General features: G+C 40.1%; 2 protein-coding genes across 2 annotated transcripts in view; one reads left to right on the top strand and one right to left on the bottom strand.

Moving 5' to 3' along the window:
• Positions 1-13764, top strand: part of zhx2a (zinc fingers and homeoboxes 2a) — a 31563-nt gene extending 17799 nt beyond the window's left edge. The window contains exons 2-13 of the mRNA XM_061051132.1: positions 398-916; positions 1129-1842; positions 2615-2827; positions 3205-3453; positions 4098-4313; positions 4482-4566; positions 5482-5670; positions 7844-8244; positions 9042-9294; positions 9389-9539; positions 9906-10031; positions 12108-13764. Of these exons, the coding sequence (XP_060907115.1) occupies positions 821-916; positions 1129-1842; positions 2615-2827; positions 3205-3453; positions 4098-4313; positions 4482-4566; positions 5482-5670; positions 7844-8244; positions 9042-9294; positions 9389-9539; positions 9906-10023 (2685 nt within the window). The 5' untranslated portion in view covers positions 398-820 and the 3' untranslated portion in view covers positions 10024-10031; positions 12108-13764. The remainder of the gene's footprint in view (positions 1-397; positions 917-1128; positions 1843-2614; positions 2828-3204; positions 3454-4097; positions 4314-4481; positions 4567-5481; positions 5671-7843; positions 8245-9041; positions 9295-9388; positions 9540-9905; positions 10032-12107) is intronic.
• Positions 13765-15651: 1887 nt separating this feature from the next.
• derl1 (derlin 1) lies at positions 15652-22491 on the bottom strand. Its single transcript, XM_061051131.1, has 8 exons — positions 22159-22491; positions 20325-20436; positions 20171-20235; positions 19556-19582; positions 18377-18472; positions 18084-18136; positions 17184-17294; positions 15652-16500 (listed from the first exon to the last, which is right to left on the bottom strand). The coding sequence occupies exons 1-8, from the start codon at positions 22309-22311 to the stop codon at positions 16365-16367; spliced, it is 753 nt and encodes a 250-aa protein (XP_060907114.1). The 5' UTR covers positions 22312-22491; the 3' UTR covers positions 15652-16364.
• Between the last annotated feature and the right edge of the window lie 1029 nt (positions 22492-23520).

Raw genomic sequence — 23520 nt, 5'->3', positions numbered from 1 at the left:
CTCGACATGCTCAAACAATGTTTAATGTTGAATTTTGGTTCATTCTCCCTCATGTGTAATCCAATGTCTGATATCTCATACATTTTTGAAACCATTTTTACCCCTTATTGATTTTTTTTTGTGTGTGTTGAAACTGATCAAGAATTAAAGTTTCTATGTCTGTTGTGGTCCAGTCATTCCATACCTTATACCAAAATAAACAAACTTATTGGTCTATGTTTGTTTCTGTGACTTACACTGTGGTGACCACCTCAATAGTTCACTGTTTCATGTAAAGCCTGAATGTAGAAGAAGAGGAAATGAAGGACATGTTTTCTTCATAATGGAAGAAGGCTAAAAATAAAATTTTAAAAAATCTGTTTTACCAATCAAACTCTCCTTGTTTTTTTCCCTCCAGGTAGCTTCCTGTCATGCAGTTCCAGGTGTTCGCCCAGCACTGGAGCTGACACTGTCAATGGGCCGGGCCTTCAAAACAAACTACAGCAGTCCCATCACCACCAGATCTTCACCTTCCCATGCCCTGGACTCTTAACTCCCTCCTGCCACAAATCTTACCCCGGGGGACGACCCATCCAGAGACTCCTTGGATGCCCACTCCCATTCCAAACTCAGTCCTATGCTCTCTTCCTCACCTGATACGACTGACATCTCTGGCCCCTGGCTGTTCTAGATAGCTACGACTGTCTATCCTCAAGTCTGTGACAGCATTCTGCATCCTTCATCCTGGGCACCTTAGCCACTGTTGTATCACCGCTGGCCAAACACAGGCACAGAGTTTGGGCAGCTGACCACAGAGACAAATCCAGGATCTTCTATCATCATGTCCAGTCGAAGGAAGGCGTCCACTCCGTGTATGATCCGACCGGAGCAGACCATGGTGGAGCTGGATGATGATGATGAGTCACATGATATGGAGGTATACTTAAAGTTTTTGTTCTTTATTGTATTGAGCACATGCATCCTCCTAATGAAAATGTAGTATTACATTTCTTGTAGCTTTGCTTTTGTTTAGTTGTTCTATGGGTCCAGTAAACCATTAGTTAATAGAGCTGTAGTCGACCATATTCTAACTGTGTTTTACAACTCTTAGTTTGGTTCTCATATGTTTTTTACTTCTTTGTACTGAAGCCAACCGTGGAGAACCACAGTAAGGAGGGGCCCATGGAGACAGATCTCTCGACAGATACAGAACCTGCTGTGGAGTTGGACCTAACGGGCAAAGCCTCAGACCCCCCCGCAGCTCCAGACAAACCAGCAAACGAGCCGCCGGACCCGCCCAAGCCTCAGCGCAGACAGCAGGGGGGCTACGAGTGTAAATACTGCCCGTTCTCCACACAGAACCTCAACACGTTCAAAGAACACGTCGACGCCAACCACCCCAACGTCATCCTCAACCCCCTGTACCTGTGCGCTGTCTGCAACTTCAACACCAAGAAGTTTGATACCCTGACGGAACACAACGAGAGGTGTCACCCAGGGGAGAGCAACTTTAAATTCAAGCGGATCAAACTGAACAATCAGACAATCCTAGAACAGACGATAGAGGGCTGCAGCAACAACGCGGCCATTTATAACACTTCCACTGTCGGCAGAGGGGACGAACTCGGCTCTCTGCCGCTCAACAAACCCACCACAGTCAAGATCGGTAAACCAAAAATAATGTCGTCGGATAATAAAAGGACAGAGTCTCAGTTGGGTAAGCTGACCCCGGATCTGTGCAAGACTCCAATCACAGCAGTGAACGTGAATGGGACGGTTATCATCCCTGAGACGACTCTACTCAAAGCAGACGGCCTTTCTCACATTATGCCTTCCTTACAGCGGCCTCTAAACTATACTCAGGTGAGGCAGAAAGTGTGCATGCAAATGTTCCTTCTTTTTTACTATTCCTGCAGAATGACACAAAGTGTAAGATGAGAAAATTATACCACTCCCCTGTCTGTATGTGTGAGCTGAAAACAGGGAGAAATTACTATTATTAATCCCTCCAAAGATTAATAAAAATAACACTTTACTTTCTTTTTTAAATGTTCAGAATCAAGAAACGGGCTTTAATAAATCTGTTTTTGATAGGGTCTCAGGTTTTTGTTTGTCTGTTTTTTTTAACTGTAGCAGACTCAAGCTAGTAGTTTCTCCATTAGAAGTTAAGTGTTCCCATGTTTCTCACAACAAACTAACCCATGTCTCCATCTGCATTAAAAGTGTTTTTTAGAACTGGGAAAAAAATGGCAATATCTAAATATTATCCTGATATTTGATTTAATAGGTCTGTATTTTCTGCTCATTTATCTAATTTCTACAAGTCATAAGGAAGAGAGGGAAAGTATTCACCTGATGCTCTTTAACATTAAAACCTAGTGAGTCTGTTAGTGAGAGCACAGCAGGTGAACTGAAGCTGCTAAAATACAACACAATCATCCACTTTAACATCTGTAGAGAATAAAGATACTTTTCATGGATTTGTAATAACTTAGGCTTTCATTAATCATATCATTATTATTCTAAAACCCCGTAAATGAAAACATACAATGTTTTTTTTTTTATTCACCATGCTGTGCTTGCATATTTCTGTGGAAAAAAAAAAATCATCAGTCTCTATCCTGTATTTTTCCAGGTGCCGAAGATCGCAGTGCCCCTCAACACAACCAAATACAACCCTTCGCTGGACGACAACCTGACACTCATCTCCTCCTTTAACAAGTTCCCCTACCCGACACAGGCTGAGCTCTCCTGGCTCACCGCAGCCTCCAAACATCCTGAGGAGCAAATCAAAGTCTGGTTCACCACACAGAGGCTCAAACAGGGCATTAGCTGGTCTCCTGAGGAGGTAGGAATTAAAGTAAAAATAACATTTTAAGCACTCCTCTAAATCCCTCAAGTGTGTTTAAATGTGCTTCCTGCAAGGTGGCTTCATGTAATATTACTCTAAAGCACATTATAGCTTCAAATACAAGTACACTCATTTTCTGTTTCCTTGTTAACAAATCCAGCTGCTAATTTCTACATGTTAAAGAAATAATAAATGACAAACTAGCAGTTCTGTAGACCTGTGAAAATGATATTTAATCATTTAAAATAAAGTATTGAACAGTAGAATTTAAATTAGTCAATGTTTTTTAATAAGAGGGCGATCATTTTATTACTGTGATCATCATACAATGACATTAGTTCATTTGTATTTATGTCAACTGTCCTCTATTGCAGGTGGAGGAAGCCAGAAAGAAAATGTTCAACGGCACGATCTCCTCCGTGCCTCAGACCTTTGCCGTGGTCGCGCCTCAGCTCAACTCCCAATCCTCCTCCTCTGCAGCCTCCAAACACATGCAGCAGGCCGCTTCCCTCCTCCAGTCGCTGCCTTGTCAGCTCCTGGGACAGACCAGCCTGGTGCTAACTCCAGTAGCTAACGGCTCTACGGTCACATGTGCACCGCTGGCATTCACTGTGTCAAGCCAGGTACAAAACACTAGTGCAGAATGTTAACTTGTGTTACTTCAGTGTGTGTGTGTGTGTGTGTGTGTGTGTGTAAAACATGGTATAAAAATGACCTTCCATTTAGCTGGAACTCCTCTCACAAAATGTGCCATGGTTTGCTAGCAGTAAAAAAAACACTGCATTGTTTTTATTAAGCCTTGCCAAGTGATGGAAAAGATTGACACCTCTGCATCTTTCAATAACTCATTTCACTTTATGAAATAAGAAAACTAGACGGCTCAGTTGACACATCAAAAGTAAAAGTAATTCAAGTTTAAAAAATGTGATTAAGAATGTGATTTAACGCAATTACCTCTTGAATTTAAGTGTTTAATTGTGATTTTTGTTTGACCTCCCTATGAGAAACACATGAGAACAAAAGAATGAAACAAAGACAGATCATATCACTAGTGAGACAGGAAAACTCAACCTCGTAGAGACTTTCCCCAGAGGAGTGATTTTCACATTAGAGCAAAGTTCATATTAACTATGTTCACTATTTTATTTCCCTTTTATATGTTTCACCACTATTTTAAATATATTTATTTGAAGTGTAAATAATTTGTAGTCACCATAATAAACTCTGTAAGGTAGATCCATCAGAAGGTTCCCTCTTCTCTCCACAGGTGGTGCAGTCGCTCAAACGCCCGCTGGCCTCCCCTGTGATCACCACAGAGAGTAAAAGACCCTCCATCATTCAGACCATCTCGGCACCCATGGCCGCCTCCAAACTGGCGTCATCCAAACTTCTCAATTTCACAGTCGACCACAATAAAACGTCTGAGCAGCTATCGGTGCTGAGGTCCAGCTACACACGGTGTCCTTTCCCCGAGGAAGATGAGGTAAGAAGAATAAGTGAGTGAAATGACATTTTGAAGTGCCATTTCTTCAAAGGTCAAAATGTAGCTTCTTGTACTCTCCAGTTTTTCTGCTACAAACGCTCCACTGCTGTCGCTGATAAACACCCACCTTGTTGTTTCATCTCATGGTCGCCTCTTGTCATGTGATAGATCTACAGGCTGATAGAGACCACGGGGCTGTCCAGAGGAGAGATAAAGAAGTGGTTCAGTGAACAGAGGCTCCTTAACCTCAAAGGTACGTGGTGGGATCAGCTCCACACAGATTGAACCATAAACTGACTGACTGACTTACTGTGATTAATCACAAATTTTACTGTCTTTAGTAAGTAAACAGGATAGAACGTGTTCTTGGAGGGTGGGTTTTAATCCCTTAACCCTGAAATACAATAAAACACTGCACACTGTTTAGAATCGTTTGGGCTCTGTCTTGTGGACCTTTTCATATTTCTCTCTTTGGGCCTCTTCTCAAACCACTCCCTACACCCTCTCCCTCCACACTTGCACTACTTTTGTGAACTCACGTGGAGTGTTGTCCATAACCCCTGAAGGTGGAGTGACAGTGGGATGTTAAACAGCGAGTCTGCACTGATGCTGGCCTAACTGAGCAGGTGTAATAACTTTATCGAACGCCATTGGAGACGATTCCATAAACTGAAAGTTCTGCGATATCACCCACAATTACCTAAATGCCTTTTAAAATAGTCGTGTCATACAGATTCAGAGATTGAAAGGTTGACATTATAAAGAGGATCTAATGAACATTTTCCAGTCTTGAAAACGGTACACGTGCCTATTTGACTGTGAAGTGTTTCATGTTTACAAACTAAGCAGTCCTATGAACATCAGATTGAAACGACAAGATGTTAGAAATAGAAATTCCACCATATATGTACGAGTCTGCCTAGGTTTTTTTTCACTTATTATTTGAGTGAGTGACATAAAATTAAAATCCCAGATATATAAAGTTCCTGTTTCCTTGGGAGTGAGGGGAGTTTGTCCCACAGCTTGCTGCTGTATTTATCCCCCCTCCACCTTAATGGAGGGTACTTAATTCAGCTGTGGGCGTGACGTCAGACTCAGTCCACTCCCTGCTCGAGTGAGAGTGTGTATGGAGATGTTTTGAAAAAGGCCCTGTGTGTCTTGCTTGCAGGCGTTCCTCCTCCTCCTCCTGTGCTGGTGAAAGCAGAGATGACCCCAGCACCCAAAGATAATCCCGTGAAGAAAGCCGTGCCCAGCCACTTCCCCCTGCTGGAAAGGGTGAAAGGAAAGTCATCGGAGCAGCTGAAGGCACTGGAGGAGAGTTTCCAGAGAAGCAGCTCTCCAACAGATGCAGATCTAGGTACAGTCTTTTACCACTCGTTATGCTGTTAGCTTCTTCATATAAGGCTTTGCAGTTTATAACTTGAGAGCAGCAAGACAAGTGGAGGGGGGCATCAAAGTCCCTCTTTTGTCAAAACATGTTTTTTTTTTAGCAGTGTCACACAGAGGTCGGAATTTACAGTGAAGAAAAATCACAAGGGTTGCCAGGTGTTATGGAATAATTTAAGGGAACCTCAGAGGGAGAACCTCATCTTCTCAAGCCTAATACACTGCAGTATATCCTGAATAGAATAAGTCTCCTTGCAAGTAGAGTGGTAAATACAATAACTCGTTGTTCGGTTTTGGGCGTGTTAGGCATAGAAAGGATTCCGCAAAATGGCAGTGAGGGGGTCAAGGTCCAATGTTCTTAGGGCACTGACAACACTAATATTGAATATTGCAGATAAACGTGGGCATGACCAAAACATATGCATATGATCAGCATGTGACTGTTTACATCTGTTGCATGCATCAGATCTGTCAGGGTAAATCTTGGCTAGTCTTGCGTTGGTGAAGTGGGCCCTGTGTAAAATCTTGCATTGTAGTAAACTGTGCCTTGCACATATAGAGAAGGTATGAACAAGGCCAAGTACACGTGCCCATTGGTCATCCAACATAGTGATAATAGATGACTTTTATATCAGACACAAACTGTTAATAAAAGCAGAGTTATCTGTAAAGAACAATGATGTCAATAACTTTATTACTGTTACATTATTACTGAAAGACTTCTTATCAGGGACTAGGGGGGTGATCGAACATTAAGACATGAGTAGGGTAGGAAATCAGGACGAGAGGGTGGGGAAGGACATGCAGAATAGGAGCCACAGGTCGGAATTGAACCCAGGCCGCCCGCTTGGAGAACTATAGCCTCTGTGCTGTACATGTGGTGCTACCTAACCGCTGCGCCATCTATGTGTATTTTGTGTCACATTTAAGACCCCCTTCCATGGCCCAGTTGTTGAAAAGTAATCTAATCGTATTAAAGCTTTTGGATTGAATCAAACGTTGGATTGTAGGTAAGAAAAAAAGGATTAGGAAATCGAAGAGTCTGTAATCCAATCTTGTTTTATACCTGGATAAAGCTCCAGTTTGTGTTGTTTAAAACTCGTGAGAGCGACAGATTTACTTTAGAGGGCTGGAACCAGGATGGAAATCAGGAACAAAATGTAATAAAACTTAAACAGTTTTACATTGAGCTTACTATTTACAGTTTTTATACATTTTGCTGATTCGCTTCATTGGCATTGAAGACAAAGTTGACTTTAGGGTTGTGAAAAATAATGGATTTTGTCCTCATTCAGTATTTCTTAGTAAAGCTGTTATCAAACACAAGAAAATGTTATTTAAAGCAGTGCAGGAACTTTTCAGTTTGTGTGAGTTTGGCGCCCTCTGTGGACAAAGTAGGTATTGTAAAAATGAACACTTCCCTGTTTAGAGCAGTGTTCATCTTGATTTGGGTAATACATAAAAACTGTAACTGGATCAGGTCGATCCTATTAAGGAAAAAATAAGGTGTTCTTTACAACATGCTTTTAAGTCGGAAGAAAAGTGATTTAAAAAAAAAATAACCTCATATGTAATTATGCTTAATATGTCCGGTTAAATTATTCGTTTTAAAACTAGTCAAACTCTTTTATGGTGTCCGCAGTCATCCAGATTGTTAATGTTGGATCACTTAATCTGCCGACAGAAACACCACACAACCGTCCTGCACACTTTGCATCATGAAGCAGAGAACAGGTCTGTTTTTAGGATGAGTTTATGTTCTGATGTTCCTCATAAGTAATATCACATAACTTTGAAATTCTTTTTTATTAACTTTCTTACTGCTCTAGGATAAACTACAGTTGTTTGGTGTTCTTGCCAGAGTCAGTACTCTCTCTAACGTAGATGTAAAACAATAAATCACTGAAGTCCAGTAGTGTTTCTTCCTGTTTATAGTGATTCTCAGCATGTGATTTAATTTTCTCTCGCCCCATAAAAGCCACAGACACTTCTCTGATGGGTGACTGCATGACAGGAATAGCAGACTCTTTTTTTTTTTTTAATGAGCCCGCTTTTAGGTCCCCTGGAGAGCCTGGATTCCAAAATAACCTTCCACTTCAAGGTAACTCAGCTCGTCTGATCCTCTGAACTCTGTTCTGCTGCAGACCAGCTGGCCCAGGAGACCCGGCTGTCCAAGACGGAGGTGGAGTGTTGGTTTTCAGAGCGGCGGGCGCTGAGGGACAACATGGAGCAGGCTTTACTCACCATGACTTCAAAGACCCCCGAGGACAGAGTGGAGCAGCCGGGGGCGCTGCTGAACGGAGCGTCACATTGGGAGCAGGACGGCAAACGCTCCTCTCCGCATCCACCTGCTCTGTCTTCTTCCTCCTCCTCGTCCTCGCCTCCTGTGCTCGCAGCCTCGTCCCCTCATCCGCCAACCCTGTCCTCCTCAGCATCGCCTCCCATCCTCACTTCATCCTCCTCCTCTTCTCCTCATCCTCCCATCCTGTCGGCCTCCACCAGCCCAGCTCCCATCAGCGGGCGCTCCCTCAGTCTGCTCAGAGAGGTACGAGTAGCTGCAGAGAAACTGATTAGATATGACACTTCTAAGTACTCTATTGTAAGCTCACGACAAGAAGATGATACCTCTTGAAATAGCTGGAAGGCTGATAAAGGTAATAAGACATTAATGAGCCCTGACTCTAAAAAAAATATTTGATGGCACCTTTTTTTTAATAAATCTGAAGTGAGATGTTGAGTGAAATTGATTCATTTTGAGAAGGTGCTGGTCTGATGCTTAGGGACAATCAGTGTGACTGACAGTTTATGATGAGATCTGCTGATACCTGAACATAGGGAGTGAAATATGAAAGCAGGTGACTGCAGGGTTCAGATCTGACATTGTAAAGAGACATCGCTGGAGTAGTGTTGTTACGGTTTCCCATAGGATCACAGAGCCTATAAATGGAACATGTATCCAAGAAATCCATCTTTCTTTCTTTTTTTTATGCTATGTAACAGATTGCTAAAGCACAGGCTGTTGTTTAAGGATGCTCACAGTCGCCTTTACCCATACAATAAGTGTGTTCAATGCATCAGCCAGTGTAGCAAATGATTAAAATAGAATAATGTGTAAATACTCAAGGGAGTGTTTGTGTTCTGTTCAGCTCTTTTCTAAATATTCATCCGATGACTGTGGATGACATGCTAACATTTGATAATAAGCAACAAACAAAAAAGCTGCTTTCCAAGTGTTTGTATCCTTCATATCTCATGCTGTCGATCAGCTCTTAGTGTATGAATTCCTTCTTGTTGTTTGGAACCTAAGTATATGTGTTTTGGTCTCATCATTTGTCTTCACAGATGTTCTGCCGGGCTCAATGGCCGTCGCCCGAGGAATACAGCCAGCTGGAGGTCCAAACAAGCCTCGGACGCACAGACATTGTCCGCTGGTTCAAAGATCATCGCTCTGCGCTGAAGAACGGTGAAACTCTGGACTGGTTGGAAAGTTTCCAAAACCAAAATGTTGCAGAGCAACAGAGAACCGGCCAGGAACAGAACGGAGAGAGCTCTGATAAAAAACAGAGCGTTTCTTTGGAAGTCAAGGCTGCGCAAAGTGAGTTTAAAGTAGTGTTGTTGTTTTTTTCTATTTATATCATCATCAAGTGTTTTCTAGACTTTTATTCTGTTGTGTTGCATGGTTTGTGCAGCGGAGGAGGCTGGTGAGAACACAGCAGCTTCGACAGAGCACTCTGACCCAGACAAAGTTCAGCGGCTGACTGACAGGTTAGCCCACAGTGAGCCGGATCTGAGCCAGGCCGGACCTGACCAGACCAGCTCTAGCACTGCTGACAAAGGAAGGTAGGTGTAGAGAAGGGAGCAGGTCTTTCTTATCCTATATTTATGTCCTTGTGGGAGTTTCATGTTTATAAAGACAAAAAAAGATCAGCTTCCTGCCAATATCAGATTTTTTTTAAGCATATCTGAGGAGTTATTTTAAGATTTTTCTGTAAACAGTCTAAAAATACTGAACTGTATGGGCATAGCAAGTTATAGATGCTGAATCACTCCATGCACCTGCTGTTTGTTGCATCAACTAAATGCATTTCTCACAGTTTGTTTGTTTTGTTTGCAAGTAAAACTCTTCCTTTCATTTTGTTGTTGTGTTAGTCTGTTTTTGTGTTAAACACGTGTGTGTGTGTGTGTGTGTGTGTGTTTGTCTGGCAGGTGGGTAAAGGTGACTGTGGCAGTCGGAGAGCAGAGTGAAGACGGAGAGGAACGACAGAAACTGGCAACAGACACTGACGTTCTGACCCTGGAGCAACCTGGAAGGGTCACCGGCTGATGGTCATGGTATGTTGGCCTGAACTCAGTTTGTGGTTAAAAGTGAAAAAAGCCTGTGAAATAATGGTACAGTCATGCCCTCTTTGCAAATAACAATAATAAGATTAGGTAAGCTTGATCATAGTTGTAAATAAACAGGTTTATTTGTTTTAATAATCACATGTTTGAAACATCACATTAAATCTTACAGAACTGAAGTATTTATTGGCTGTGTACAGATACAGTAGAGAGGATGTAACGTGAGCATTAAGTGTTGGGTTTCTGCCAACAGACGAAGGACCAAATAAAATATCTGCCTTTGACTAAAAAATAACCAAAGCAGTGAAGTTGTGTAACCTAAAAATGATGCTTAAAGGAAGAATGTGCGACTTTTTGATCCAGTAGATGTCGCCCTTGAGCACTATCATTAAACCAAAACAAACTGCTGCTTGGTGACACCTCCGCTATCCTGAAGCCTCCGCTCTCCTCCAGCGACACAACTCCAACCCCCTCTCCACTCGTGTTCACACGTAGGAGTTATCAATTAGAACGCTCCATAGTTACTGTAAGCACCATTAAGTGCAAGCAGAGGACACGATTGTCTTTTGCTTGAGCTGCAATTGCCTGTTTCCTTCGTTGTTGTGTTAGCAGGCTAATGTTAGCACACTTTGGTTAACTTGTAGCTTCAGCTCGCACATAAATTGACATAATTGGGGTGGCTGTGACTCATTTGGTAGAATCGTCATCTCGCAACCAGAAGGTCGAGGGTTCAATCCCCAGCTCCTGCAGCAACATGTCCCATGTGTCTTTAGGCGAGACACTCAACCCTAAATTGCTCCCGCTGCTTTGTCAGTGGTGTATGATTGGTATGAATGGTTTAGTTACTTCTGATGGTCTCACTACATAGCAACATCTGTCATCAGTGTGTGAATGTGTAGGTGTGACCTGCAGTGTAAAAGTGCTTTGAGTAGTCAGAAGACTAGAAAAGCGCTCTACAAGCTCAAGTCCATTCTAAACACACATGTGAGTAGGCTGTGTTATTCTTCTTCTTCTTCTTCTTCTCTCTAGTCCTTGACTTAAACAGTATATACACGAGGCCGTCCCGTTCCATGTAAACATGAGAGAAACCCGGCCTGACAACAGTACAGCTGACGAGACTCGCACGTCTCACTCATTGAAGACAGTCATGGCTCAGAGAGATATTTACAGAGGATATACTTGATCCCTGCAGTATTTATGTGTTAAATGTCCCACACTCTTTCTTTAAAGATGACAACATGCTCCATTTAGCCGAAGAGTCGCAAGTGTCACTGCATAAATATTTTTGAGTTTGTCTAAATGAGCAACTCGTACTGATGAGCACCATATTTTAGTCCATCATAAAAGATATGACTCCGTTAATACCAGGCACAAAGGGGTTAAATTGTTGCTAAAGACAAACAGAAGGACATTGCTGCTGCTGTACAGACTGGTATGTGTCTTCTCTCTACGTGCTAGGAAACGCTCCAGCCCTCTTTGATCGAGATCAGGAATGATTGTCTGTATTGGATGATCGGCTGGAGCTTGGCTCAAATAAACTGATTTTTTTTTTTTTTTTTTTTTAATGGTGAACTGCTCTTTTTTTTTTTTTTTTTTTTTTTTTTTTTATAAGATGACACAGCTGCAGCCTCCTGCTATCCAGGAAGTTATTAGGGTATAATTACCTCTGATTAGTCCCTCAAGAGGATGGCATACTGGGATGGCAGGATGATGCTTGGACCACACCATCATTAGCATCAAAGATACAGAGACTCACACACACACACACACACACACACACACACACACACACAAAAACACACTACTGTCACAGGAAGGCTAAGGGAAGGGTGCAAATATTTTACAACGTCAAGGTTTCCTTTTTGGTTGTGCTAAAAAGATTATTTTTGGCAGATGTTGATACATAAATGTCTCTAAAGATATATATTTAATATATATATATTTAAAATGATAATGTAAAAAGAATATGGATAAAACAATGACATGCCGTCCTTTGATTTTATGTCAAAAGTAAGAATATAACAGTGATCATTATATAACCCCTGTTTCTCTTTCATTTCTTTCCAGGTCGAGTAAATCATGAACTACCGCGTCTTCGGACAACAAATCACAGTTCAAGATGACCAAAGGTGAAAACAGTGTAACAAGCTGTGTGCCTGTGATGTCATCACTAAGCACCAGGGACTGTGCAGTTGTGCAGTTAAAGCACTGATTTTTAAAGGTGCAGATGCTGACATTAAGAGGAGTGCCAAAGCTGGACTTGATGCATTGTTCTTTCTATTGCAACACTTTTTTTGTTTTCTTTTTGTTTGTTTTTTAAAGAAGAAGCACCCTTGTAAATATTTTTCTGTATTATATTACCAAAAAAAAAGGTTTGTACAGTTTTACTAGGAGGGCAAGTTTTGTTACATTTAAAAAAGAGCAAAAGGACTGACTGGTGCCCTAAAACCTGGAATGTTTCTGTTGTTGTTTTAAGATCAAAGTGTATAATAGTTTGTTATTTGCTGGAGATCAGTCCTATTTTTTTGGAATACATACATTTGCAGTACTCGGTATGAGTAGTGTTTGATGGCACTTACATCTCCATGGTAGTGATAGATATTTACACGCTAGGTCACTTCATCTCAAACGGTTTAGAAAACATTTCTCTCTCTTGCAGTGTCACCTTAACTCTGCATAGAATCACACTGAAGGTGAGAATCACTCAGAAGTTTGCTAATTGCAGTTAAGAGTGACGGTGAGACTCTTCGCTGTGCGGCCAGAGAATGAACACAAACAGCCACAGGGTCGGACAAAGACGAATGAATGAATGCACTATGTCCTGACTTTCAGTCTTTTCTAATCAGCTGTTGTTGTTGTTTTTGATCAGTACCTGAGGCTCAAACAGTTCAGAATGTTTTGTTCTTCCTGATACAGAACTGATCGATCACACAAAGAAGAGTGGAGTGTCTGTTTGATCGCACCTTGCTGCCTTTTCAGCTCTCTTATCTGAACATTTGCCATCAGTCTCAGAACTGCATACAGCACAAACTGACAATGAAGATTTCAGCTTATCACTTCTTTCTTTTTTCAATCTTGAAATATTATTGACCAAGAACATTTTGGCAGAGGTGTTTCACGCATGATAAAATAACTGAACCTCTTTTTATTTGGGCCATTTCACATGTCCATGTCGCTCAGCTGTGATCTGTGAAAACGCCTCTTGTCTTCTCTCTAGGCTCGCTGGCAAAGGGAAATCATCCAAATCAAAGCTTCTCGTAGAGCCGGTCCAGACCACTCAGACTGATTTCTGAAATCCAGCTTCAGAGATGCTGATTTCCTCAAAAACAGTAAAAGCGTTTGGGATATTACAACAGCCGAAGCTATCATAAACGGCTTGCATGCGCTCCAACAATTTCCTTTTCTTTTTTTTTTTTTACAACTCATTTTCAAAAATAGTTTAAAAGGGATTTCTGTGTGTTTCTGGTTGGAACTGCAAGTGCTTGTAATATTTCAGCAAGCCGGGAAAAAAAAAAAGTGAAGTTGAACTGTCAGCAAAAAGTGTTTTCAGCAGCAGGTGTACTGCTGTCTGTTGGCTGAATGTCTGCTGCTGCTTTAGTTTCATGTTCAGACGAGTATCTGGGATACTGTGCACTCTGTCGGCTACTTTCAAATACTGCTTGCATTTTCATTTTCTACTTTAGGTCTGCTGTAACTCAATAAAAACACAACCAACTGTAAAACTCATCTTGGTCTTCCAGTGTAAATTGTATGCATCATCAAAAAGAAAGCCCATTGAAGAAGTGAGGAAGATTTGTCTTTTCCTCGTCTGTACTCCGGCCTGTCAGCTCACTTTAGCTTTATAAAACCTTATCTGGATTGAGTTAACCCTGTCAGGGCTTATCATTGGACTAATACATCTTTCCACCATACTTATTAAACAACTCCAATTATTCTGTCTCAAAATGTTGTTAGTCATGATCCCCTTATATGACTCGCCCCTGGGGTTATTGTTCAGGTTTTTGGATGTTGCTATTCGTAGATTAAAAGACAAATCCAGAGCTGTGAATGGAACATTGATCAACTCTGTCAATGAGTAAATTGCTGTTTAATATATGTACAATTTTCAGTTTTTAACATTTTAAGGTCACAGAAACTGAGTCACTTCTACATCCCCCTTAAAGAATATGACACCTATTGAATTAGGTGCAGTGGTTAGCGCTGTCGCCTCACAGTGAGGAGGTACCTGGAGTGAATCCCTGTCCGACAGGTCCTCTCTGTGTGGAGTTTGTATGTTCTCCCTGTGCATATGTGTGTTCTCTCCAGGTACTCCAGCTTCGTCCCACAGTTTAAAGACATGCTGATTAGGTCAATTGGTGACTCTAAAATTGCCCGTAGGTATGAATGTGAGTGGCTGGTTGTGTGTCTCAGTTCAGGGTAAACCCAGTCTCTCGCCCAATGACAGCTGAGCCCCAACGACCCCAAACGAGAAAAAGCGGTATACATAATTGATGGATGGATGAATCCTAAGGTCCAAAAATCTGTACAAAGCATTAACAACAAACTTTGAGAAATATGATTTTACAGGAACCTCAAAGAAAAGTCCACAACAGTTTCCATTATTGTTCTTCATTCTACTGTTTGGATTGGACAGCAGCCTCATGCAGGACACTTGTCATTCTCAACTGGAGCAATACAATTCAACAAAGTATTTCTGATTCTGATATAACTTTCTGCAGCTCATCTCATCGCTCTTCTGCTTGTTTTTGAACAGTAGTGATGCTTCTCCATGCTGCATGTATGGAAATGGAGCTCACTCAAATGTGTTTGTTTGGATTGAATACTTGTATGTATTGGTTTCTTTTGTTTTTGTCTCAGTTACCAATAATACCATTCCATGTGTTTGTCTGCAGAGGTGAAAGGTTTAACTCCTGGGAAGCATCATTTCATTTTTCGGTGCAAATGCAAAACTTGAATGAGCATCTTTTAATCTTTGCATTGACTTCAGAAACCTTTTGATCTGCAGGACACTGAAGAATAGAGCAATAGATTAGGAATGAAGTCAATGAACGGATACAGAGAACTGATGATCTCCTGCTGTGGGCATCACATCAGTGGTCAGCTCCTTTTTTGACAACAAATGCAAAACATGATATACTAAATGTATACCTTTATATGTTTGTATTTCTTCAGACTTACAATAAGACCCTGCTCTTATTCTCAAATTGAAATGGATTGTCAAATAGTTGGGCTGCACGATGGTGCAGTGGGTATAGTGTTGTCACCTCGCAGCAAGAAGCTCCCTGCTTTAAGATGCAGCTGGAGCCTGTGTGGAGGTTGCATGAGCTTCCTCCCACAAACACATGCCTGTTAAGTTAATAAGTGCCTTTTAATTTGGAAGTATGGTCATCTCATTTTGTGCCAGCCCTCTTATTGACTGGCAACCTGTCCAGGGTGTTTCCTGCCGCTCACCCAATGACAGCTGGGATTGACTCAAGCTCCCGGATACTCTGAACGGTTTAAGTGGTATATATAATGGATGGATGATTGGATGTTAAATTGCCAAACTGGAACAGAATTGGCTCATTTTAGAAAACATGGAGGACAGTAATGAAACACTCAGACTCACTCGTCCTTTCAATAAACAACTTTTATATTTACAAAAGAGCAAAGTTCCATCATCACCACATTTTGGTTAAGATCATAGCTTTAAGACAGAAGATCCAGTCTGTGCCACAGAGGCTTAAAAAAAACATCTTACACCTGTGTTTATTCAGACCTGGAAACTGGTTCTCTCTAACATAGCTCTGCCCTCCACAGAGGAGGCATGGCTGAGAGCACGCTCCTGATGTTTTTTAATTACAATGCAATCTGATATGGTGTCACAGACGGAGGGGACAGGAACACAAGAATGTAAATCAACAGTGCGCTGGTGAGCAGCTGCAACATCTCTGGTCTTGACAGTCTGAGGGAGGAGAAAAGGCAGACGGGGTGAAAAGAGGACAAAAAAGAGGAGGAGAGATAGTGCACCATTGCATTAAAAAAAAAATTTTTTATCTTTTTTTTTTTTTTTTTTTCAACCTGCTTCATATGAACAGATCCACAGTGTTTGTAAAAGTAGAGATGAAGCCAGAGTCTTAAGTCTCTCTGTGCAGGGCTGTCTCGGTTAAAATGCTTTTTTTTCATCAATTTACTTTGTTAAGAACTAAACATAAATGTGGACAAAACATAAGTTCTAATGTGGAAAAGCAAGCATTTAACCCTGAAACATCAACCGCACAGCCATTTTGTGATCTTGAGAAAACTTGGATGGGGGGGGATGGAGGGTGTAGCTCTCCTCTCAGCTCATTCTCCCCCCAGACGGTTGCCTTCGCCCCAGTTGTATCGTCTCCCTCCTCCCGCCGGCTGCTGTGCTGCTGGTCTGCTGGGAGGGACTCCAAAGCCTGACACCCCTCCCCTCCGATTGGGGAAGAAGCGATACCTGCAGAGAGGGAAACACAAATATATGCACTGTCAGCAGAGGTAATGGGCAAATCCTTTTAGTTTATTAGTCTGAATATTTGTCTTATGTTAACTGTGATCTGTCTTGTTATGTCTCCCTGTAACCAAAATGGTTGTCCCTCCTGTGATAACTACTTTTCACTCAAAAATCTGAAAGACTTGTTTGGAAGTGAAGGAATACATCAAATGTAAAAGTGCAGAAATCACAATGCAAGGTCAAGTTGATGCACACTTAAGCAACAATACCCTGATAGTTTGAATTATCTTCAAAATCATGACTTTTTTTCTTTTATTTATATATTTTCTTTGTTGTTGTTGAAGGTAAAACAGTACACATATTTAAACCCTTTCCAGTTACTCTCCTTCTTGCCCTCATGTGCTGACTTTCAAAGCAAAAGTTACTTCAGCTAAACAGCGACCTCTGAGGCCTTGAGTGGTAATTACAGCACTTTTTTTTTTGTTCCTGAGTCAATTTGAGAAAAATAGGTTTATTTAAAAAAAAGTTATTCAGGCAATAGTTACAAAATCTGACTTTAATCAGGTTACAGCACATTATCAACATCCTAAAACCTCAGCAATGAACCCAGTGAGTAGGTTGTCAAGAGTGAAAATAAAGCAGCTATGAACTCCTAATGAAAGAACAGGTTTGAAATTCAAACTTACAAGAACTCTGGTGTGGAGAGGAAGGAGCGTCCTCCCAGGTCCACGGGGTATTTATACATGAGGAAAAAGTAGAGGTGGCCCACCAGATTCCCTGTCAGTTCATTTACAAACCTGCAGAACAGCAGCAACGATAAGATGGTCCATACAATGTTTAGAAATAATAACACGTACTCTAATATGTACACATTCATTTTTAGTACTCAAACATACTGTTAGCTTAGCAGGTCATCTCCTACTATACTAAAAAAAGCACCCCATCCAGGACTTACACCGGTCCAGGGTCAGGAAACGGGGAGGTAGCATCACTGCAGACTCCTCACACCCCGGACACAAACTTTTCAAACTCCCCTGCAGCAGGCGTTACAGAACACTGTACGCCAAAACAACCACACACAAGAACAGAGTCTTCCCCCAGGCTGTCACTCTGATGAACGCTAAACAGTCACAGAGTGTCAGACCTGTCTGACTTGTGGAATAACCCTGGAACCAAACCGTCACTTGAAATGTACACACACACATGTATTATTGAATCTAAATGATCAATCTATGCACACCTTTAATGTAAACACTGTTTTAAACTTAACCCATCTGTCACATAATAACATCTTTATTATTATCATTTTACTTCAGCATCTTTTGCACTACTCACCACTACACTATTATATTATTTAGTCTTGTACATATTTGTGTTTATTGTTAATGTTTAATGTCATAACTTTGTACCTACTGAGTACAGTTTACCAAAGTTAAATGCCTCGTGTGTGTGAAGCTGATTCTGATTCTATGGATTACAGAAACATTCCCTGCTCCTCTTTTCAACAGTGATGTCATATTTATAGTGCAGTGCTTTCAATAACCATAAAACTGTACTGTCACTCAAAGTGAAAAAACGTTACTTACGAGCCTCCAATAATGAAGTTGAAGGCAAGGATGACCCAAGGTAGATAATGTGCCTAGGGAAGGAGCAGAATATACAGAATGACATTTATATGACACTTGAAATTATCTCCATGATGAGTAATAGGAACACTTCCAATAGAAATAAATATGAGCAATGAAGATCACACAATGACAGGCAGTGCCATAAATACAGCCGTTTTAATAGAACAGTAAAATATGAGAGACTTATAATGAGACTAGATGAAATTCTATTCCATGTAATGTGACGAGCAGCGATAAAAACTTTGACGTACCTTGAATCTTGTTCCAAACCAAAAGGACACGATCGTGTCTTTGTTGAACTGAGCCCACACATAGAGCACCGACATGATCAGTGGGATCATCAGCAGCTAAGAACAACAACATCAACAACAATATGTAAGTCCAGACAAACAACAACAACACAGCTGTGTAAAAAGACTTCCTAGTAATGAGTTCAAAGCTTGGAGTGTATTCAGGTTTTAGTCGTATCAGGACCAGTCTTTTTTTTCTGTGCAGTATTACATAAGATCTGACGAGAGCTTATAGTAAACCCTTTTGGTTTTACCTTTAAGCGATTTCTTAAAGCTAACTCACACCCACTATGATCACACTAAGTGAAGGTGGCTTTTAGGACTGCTTGGAATTTGAACATTATTTTATAATTGCTGAAAATGAATGAAACCGATAGTTAGAAAACAATATTCATGACATGTTTTTTTTTTTGTCCGTTAAGAATTCAACATTTTAATTAATTTACTAATGATGAAAAAGTAACTTAAAACACCACAGGCCAAGATGTGTATTGACTTCCTTTTTCTGCTGTGTGCTAACAGGAAAACTGACAGATACTTAAAAAATAAAGTGAGGTCATAAATGAAATACAAAACTAGGGGAGCGCAGGTCAATGTGATACATTTGCATGTGCAGGAACACTGAGCATGATCACTGTGCAGTAGAGTGAGGGAACACAAGCTTAAGCTTAACCTCAGGATGTTGTTTGTGCATATGTTTGAATTTATTTAGTTAATAGGGACGATGCAATTTACCATAGTTTCTATACATACATGAAACTGATGTGCTACATAAAGAGTATATAGCTATTGCTAATTTCCAACACTTGTCCCTAGTTGGGCCTTGTGTAAACAACATGTATTTGTGCATTCCTGGCCTGTGTGTAGCATGTCCAATAACCAAGCAAACACCAAATTTCTACTTGTGGATTCATTAAGTTTGTCCTCTTCTTTTTAAAAGACAAAAACTAGACTAATTGCCTCGAAAACAAAATGTTCAACCCTTTGTTGAAGTTAGCATAATTATCTTGTTGCTGAGAGTAAAGATTAGCAGATGCTAGTGAACCGAATATTGATACCACTCTTATCAAAAACCTGTGCTAGCAGGTGATAATAATGATTTCATGTTTTTGGAGAAATAAGATAGAGGAGGAGCTTTACCCGCATGTTCATCAGCATCCCAACTATCTGAAGCTAGAGTCAAGGACAGAAACCTCATGTTGCAATACAATCACCGCTGGAACGTTGAGATTATCACAGTGGGTTACTGGAAGGTTACCAGATCAAATGACTGCTGACTGACTGTAATCTGCCACTTCCCTTTTCTTGAGAAAAACATCTAACTCCTGGCATCCATCCCACAGTTAGATAGAAAACTGCCCAAACTTGTCTTGTAGACATAAGATAGATGCAGATATTAAACTGTGTGTGAAAAGTCAGGGCTGAACAGTGTTGAGATATGAGTCGGGCTGCATTGCTGGTGTGACCTAGATTAGGTTTCTCTGCTCTGCAGGGGTAGACTGACACTAGGCCACTGGCACAGAGCCACACTGACATGGCACAGTGCCGCAGAGAAAGAGAGAGAGAGGGAGAGAAATGTACAGAAAGTCAGATGAAAGAGTAATGCAGAGGGGCAAAGACGGCAGCGTGCAGCTAGAATGAAAGGATTTAAGGACAGGTTGGACAAACAGAAATAACCTTAGATGTCATTGTTGTGAAGGTAGATTGATATTTAAGATTTAAAATGAATGTTTTTGTGTGGTCATCAAAGGATACAACAATGCAGATCCAGTTGAACAATAGCATGAAAATATAGTCTGCAGGTTTGCCATCGAACGCTCCTGAAAGAGAATACAAAAACAAAAGGTTAACTTTACAGAAAGTGTATTATTGACTGCATGTATGACAGCTACTGAGGGGTCGGTCTCACCTGTTTCTAGCCGTGTGGAGTAGTGGTAGAGGAAATACAGGTTGACCATATACAGAAACCCAGTGTTAGGTGTTATGGGGAAAAACAGGGTGGCTGTCACTGGTCTCCAGAGCTGAAACAAACATAGGAGACGTTATTCTAATAGAAAATGTGGTTAGACATTAACAGAGCTGGGTTTGTTCACAGACTTGCTGGATACACATAATTCGTTTTGGAGATATTATATGATGACAACAGACACTAGATCAATACAGTATTTGAAAGGTGCCTTGAGGGGTGATGATCATTTCTTGTCTTAACTTGCTCTTCATTAAGGGGTAAACAAAAAGTGCAAAACTGAAGTGCAACATCTTGTGAACTTGTGCCTGCCCATAGGTTACTAGATATGATGTGACCTTTATTTTACTACTAATATGAAAAAATAATTTCATAAAATCATGAAAAAAATCATTAGATGAAGAGGAAACTTAAAATGACTTTAAAGGGTATTTTAAAGCTTATAATATTGTCGGAAACGGAAATGAAATGCTATTTAGTAAGAATAACATTAACAACAAACTGTATTTTAATATTATATTAAATATTTTTAATATTCAATAATACTTAAAGATACTAGTCCAAAGTAAGTCACAAGATTGGGACAAAATATTTAATTTGATTGCAAAGCAGCCACAGATCTAGTAAACAGAGGACACATTAATGAGCGACTCAGCAGCTACTCTGTGTTACATATGAGTAACACATTTTAACTCTAAGAACAGCCAAGTAAGTGTTAGGATTGTCCAATAGTGTTGAGTAAAGTTTTAAGACCATTAACTTTTCAAGAAGCAATATGATAAAAAAAATAATACATTACATTTACTGATCTTAACTATGTAAAAGTATGGAAGTTTTATCAAAACAAAGGGGTTTTAAAGTAAAAACAATCAAATCCATAAATCTGCTAAATTGCTGTGAAGCTATACGTGAGCTTGTATTTTATTTATATTTTATGAAAGGTTTATTGTCATATAATGTTGTTGTGGGAGTAGTGATTACCAGTTATGACTGTTCGAAAACTGGAGCCATTTATTCCATACTTCATGCACCATTGATCAGATTAATGTGCAAAAGTGCATCATATTTTAAAAAATTTATATTTCGGTAATAGGAAAGGTCATACTCTAAGTAGAATAGAATAGATGTTTATTGCCATTTGCACAGGTACAGGACAGTACAGGTACATTGGAATTATTATGCGTTTCTCCCTGAGTCAGCTTCTACAACAAAAGTTTAAATTATATATAAAATAGAATAGCATTATAAGAAAAAAAGAGTAGAAAAGTACAAACAAAAAGTAAAAGTAAAAATAAATAAGTTGTAGTAACAGCTAAGTGATTTAAAATAAACTGTAGAGAAGTTATAAACTGTATTAAAGAAAATATATAATACAAATAAATAACAAAGGTGAACACTGTATAATGAAATGAAAATATAAATATGTTATCCTGTCTCTAACTTTCTACATCTCTTATTATATATTATGTTATATTGTATAAATGAGTTGAGTTCAAGTACTTCAGTATATGCATCTTTCTTAAATACTGGTGATAAACTCATGCCTTATTTGAGTGTTGCTAAATAAAGTCCCATGTTGACAGATTCAGGAAGTTGCTGCGTCTCAGCCTCTGATTGGCTGTAACGTCTCAGCCTCTGATTGGCTGTAACGCAGCTCAGGCCTTCTGAGTGAGCTCTGCTAGCTCCCTGCTAACAAACCGACTGAGCCACAACACAACAACCAAAGTTAATATCGTCCACTCTGACGAACGGAGGTAAACATAGTGGAGAAACTTACATGAAATCTGTTAAAGACCAGCTCCGGGACCAGCATGAGGTTCCTAAAATCAACCAATCCCAGTTTCCCAATCAAGGGGACAGCTATGGAGGCAGCGAACCAGGTCCGGGTGATGAACGGGATGCTTCTGAACCAGTCCCCGATATCTGACATCTTTACACACGATGTTCTGCCGAGCTATAACCCCGAAACAAGACCGACACTTAGAAAATGAACAAATATTAAGAAAAACTTCACACTCCTCGCTTCCTTTGAATCAGAACTGCTCCACTGCTAAGTTTACATGACGTGGCTAATCAAAGACAGCTAGCTTGACAACCTTCACTGAGACAAGAGCACACACATCCGGTTCAGCTCTTCAAAGTAAAAGCCTTAATATTTACAGCCCATGGAATAAACGAACGAACAGTACTAACATGTATGATTATACGAACAGAACAATTAGCAACCAGGGAAAATGTTACTTTTAAAGATGGAGCTGATATTCAAAGGGGAATAAACATGTTTGTCAGAAGAAATAGCATCACTGCAATCTGTATAATAAATTGCTGTAGATATCATCCAACTTTAGTGCTGCTAGCTTTAGCTAAAGCTAGATAAACTTTTTTTTTAGATTATAGCATCTCATTCAAGTGAATAGTCAGGTACATGATCATAATGTGTTGTTCTGTATGAATGTTTGCATTTGACATGAACTCAAAAGATGATAGAGGCATCAGGAATAGGTATATTTTCCTTTTTTATTTCCTGTTGCAGACAAGTCACTACATTTAATTAGAAATGATTTACTTATCTCGTAATTTATATACAGTACTTATCTAATTTCCCTCTGGGATTAATAAAGTATTTCTGATTTTGATTCTGTATTTGCAAGTTAGATGTTTGTGTCATGCACTTAGTTTGAAGGAAAACGGCAAACCGGATGTATTTGTATTGTCTCATTGTTTGGACTTCTTAATCACTACCATACTTCCTGTACAATTTGCAAATGTTCCCACTTCACCATCCAGAGGCAGCCAGCAAAGTGAAGAGGCTGGCCCAAATGTAGTTAAATGTTCCTAAAGCAGAAAACTGACAGTGAAGTTAATAAAAGCTGGAATCATGTTTGCACGGCAGCCTTAACTATCCTTAAATAGTAGGGATGGAAATTATCCCCTTGCCCTGTTTTTTTTTTCTTTTTTTTTGTTTTACAATAAATTTCGAGTTAAAAGAAGAGTTGTGAAATATTATTCAACTTCTAGGCTACTTCAAAACATCCTGATACAAAAAAAATGGAAATAGGAACACATTTTTGTAAGTGGCAGGATATAAATGAAAAAAAAAAAAAAGAAACTCGAAGGATGAAGTCATTATTTCAAAGTG

This window comes from Labrus mixtus, chromosome 11, assembly GCF_963584025.1.
Source record: "Labrus mixtus chromosome 11, fLabMix1.1, whole genome shotgun sequence".
NCBI classification, from domain to species: Eukaryota; Metazoa; Chordata; class Actinopteri; order Labriformes; family Labridae; genus Labrus; species Labrus mixtus.
Note: the sequence above shows the minus strand (reverse complement) of the source record. Positions and strands in the feature narration are given on the sequence as shown.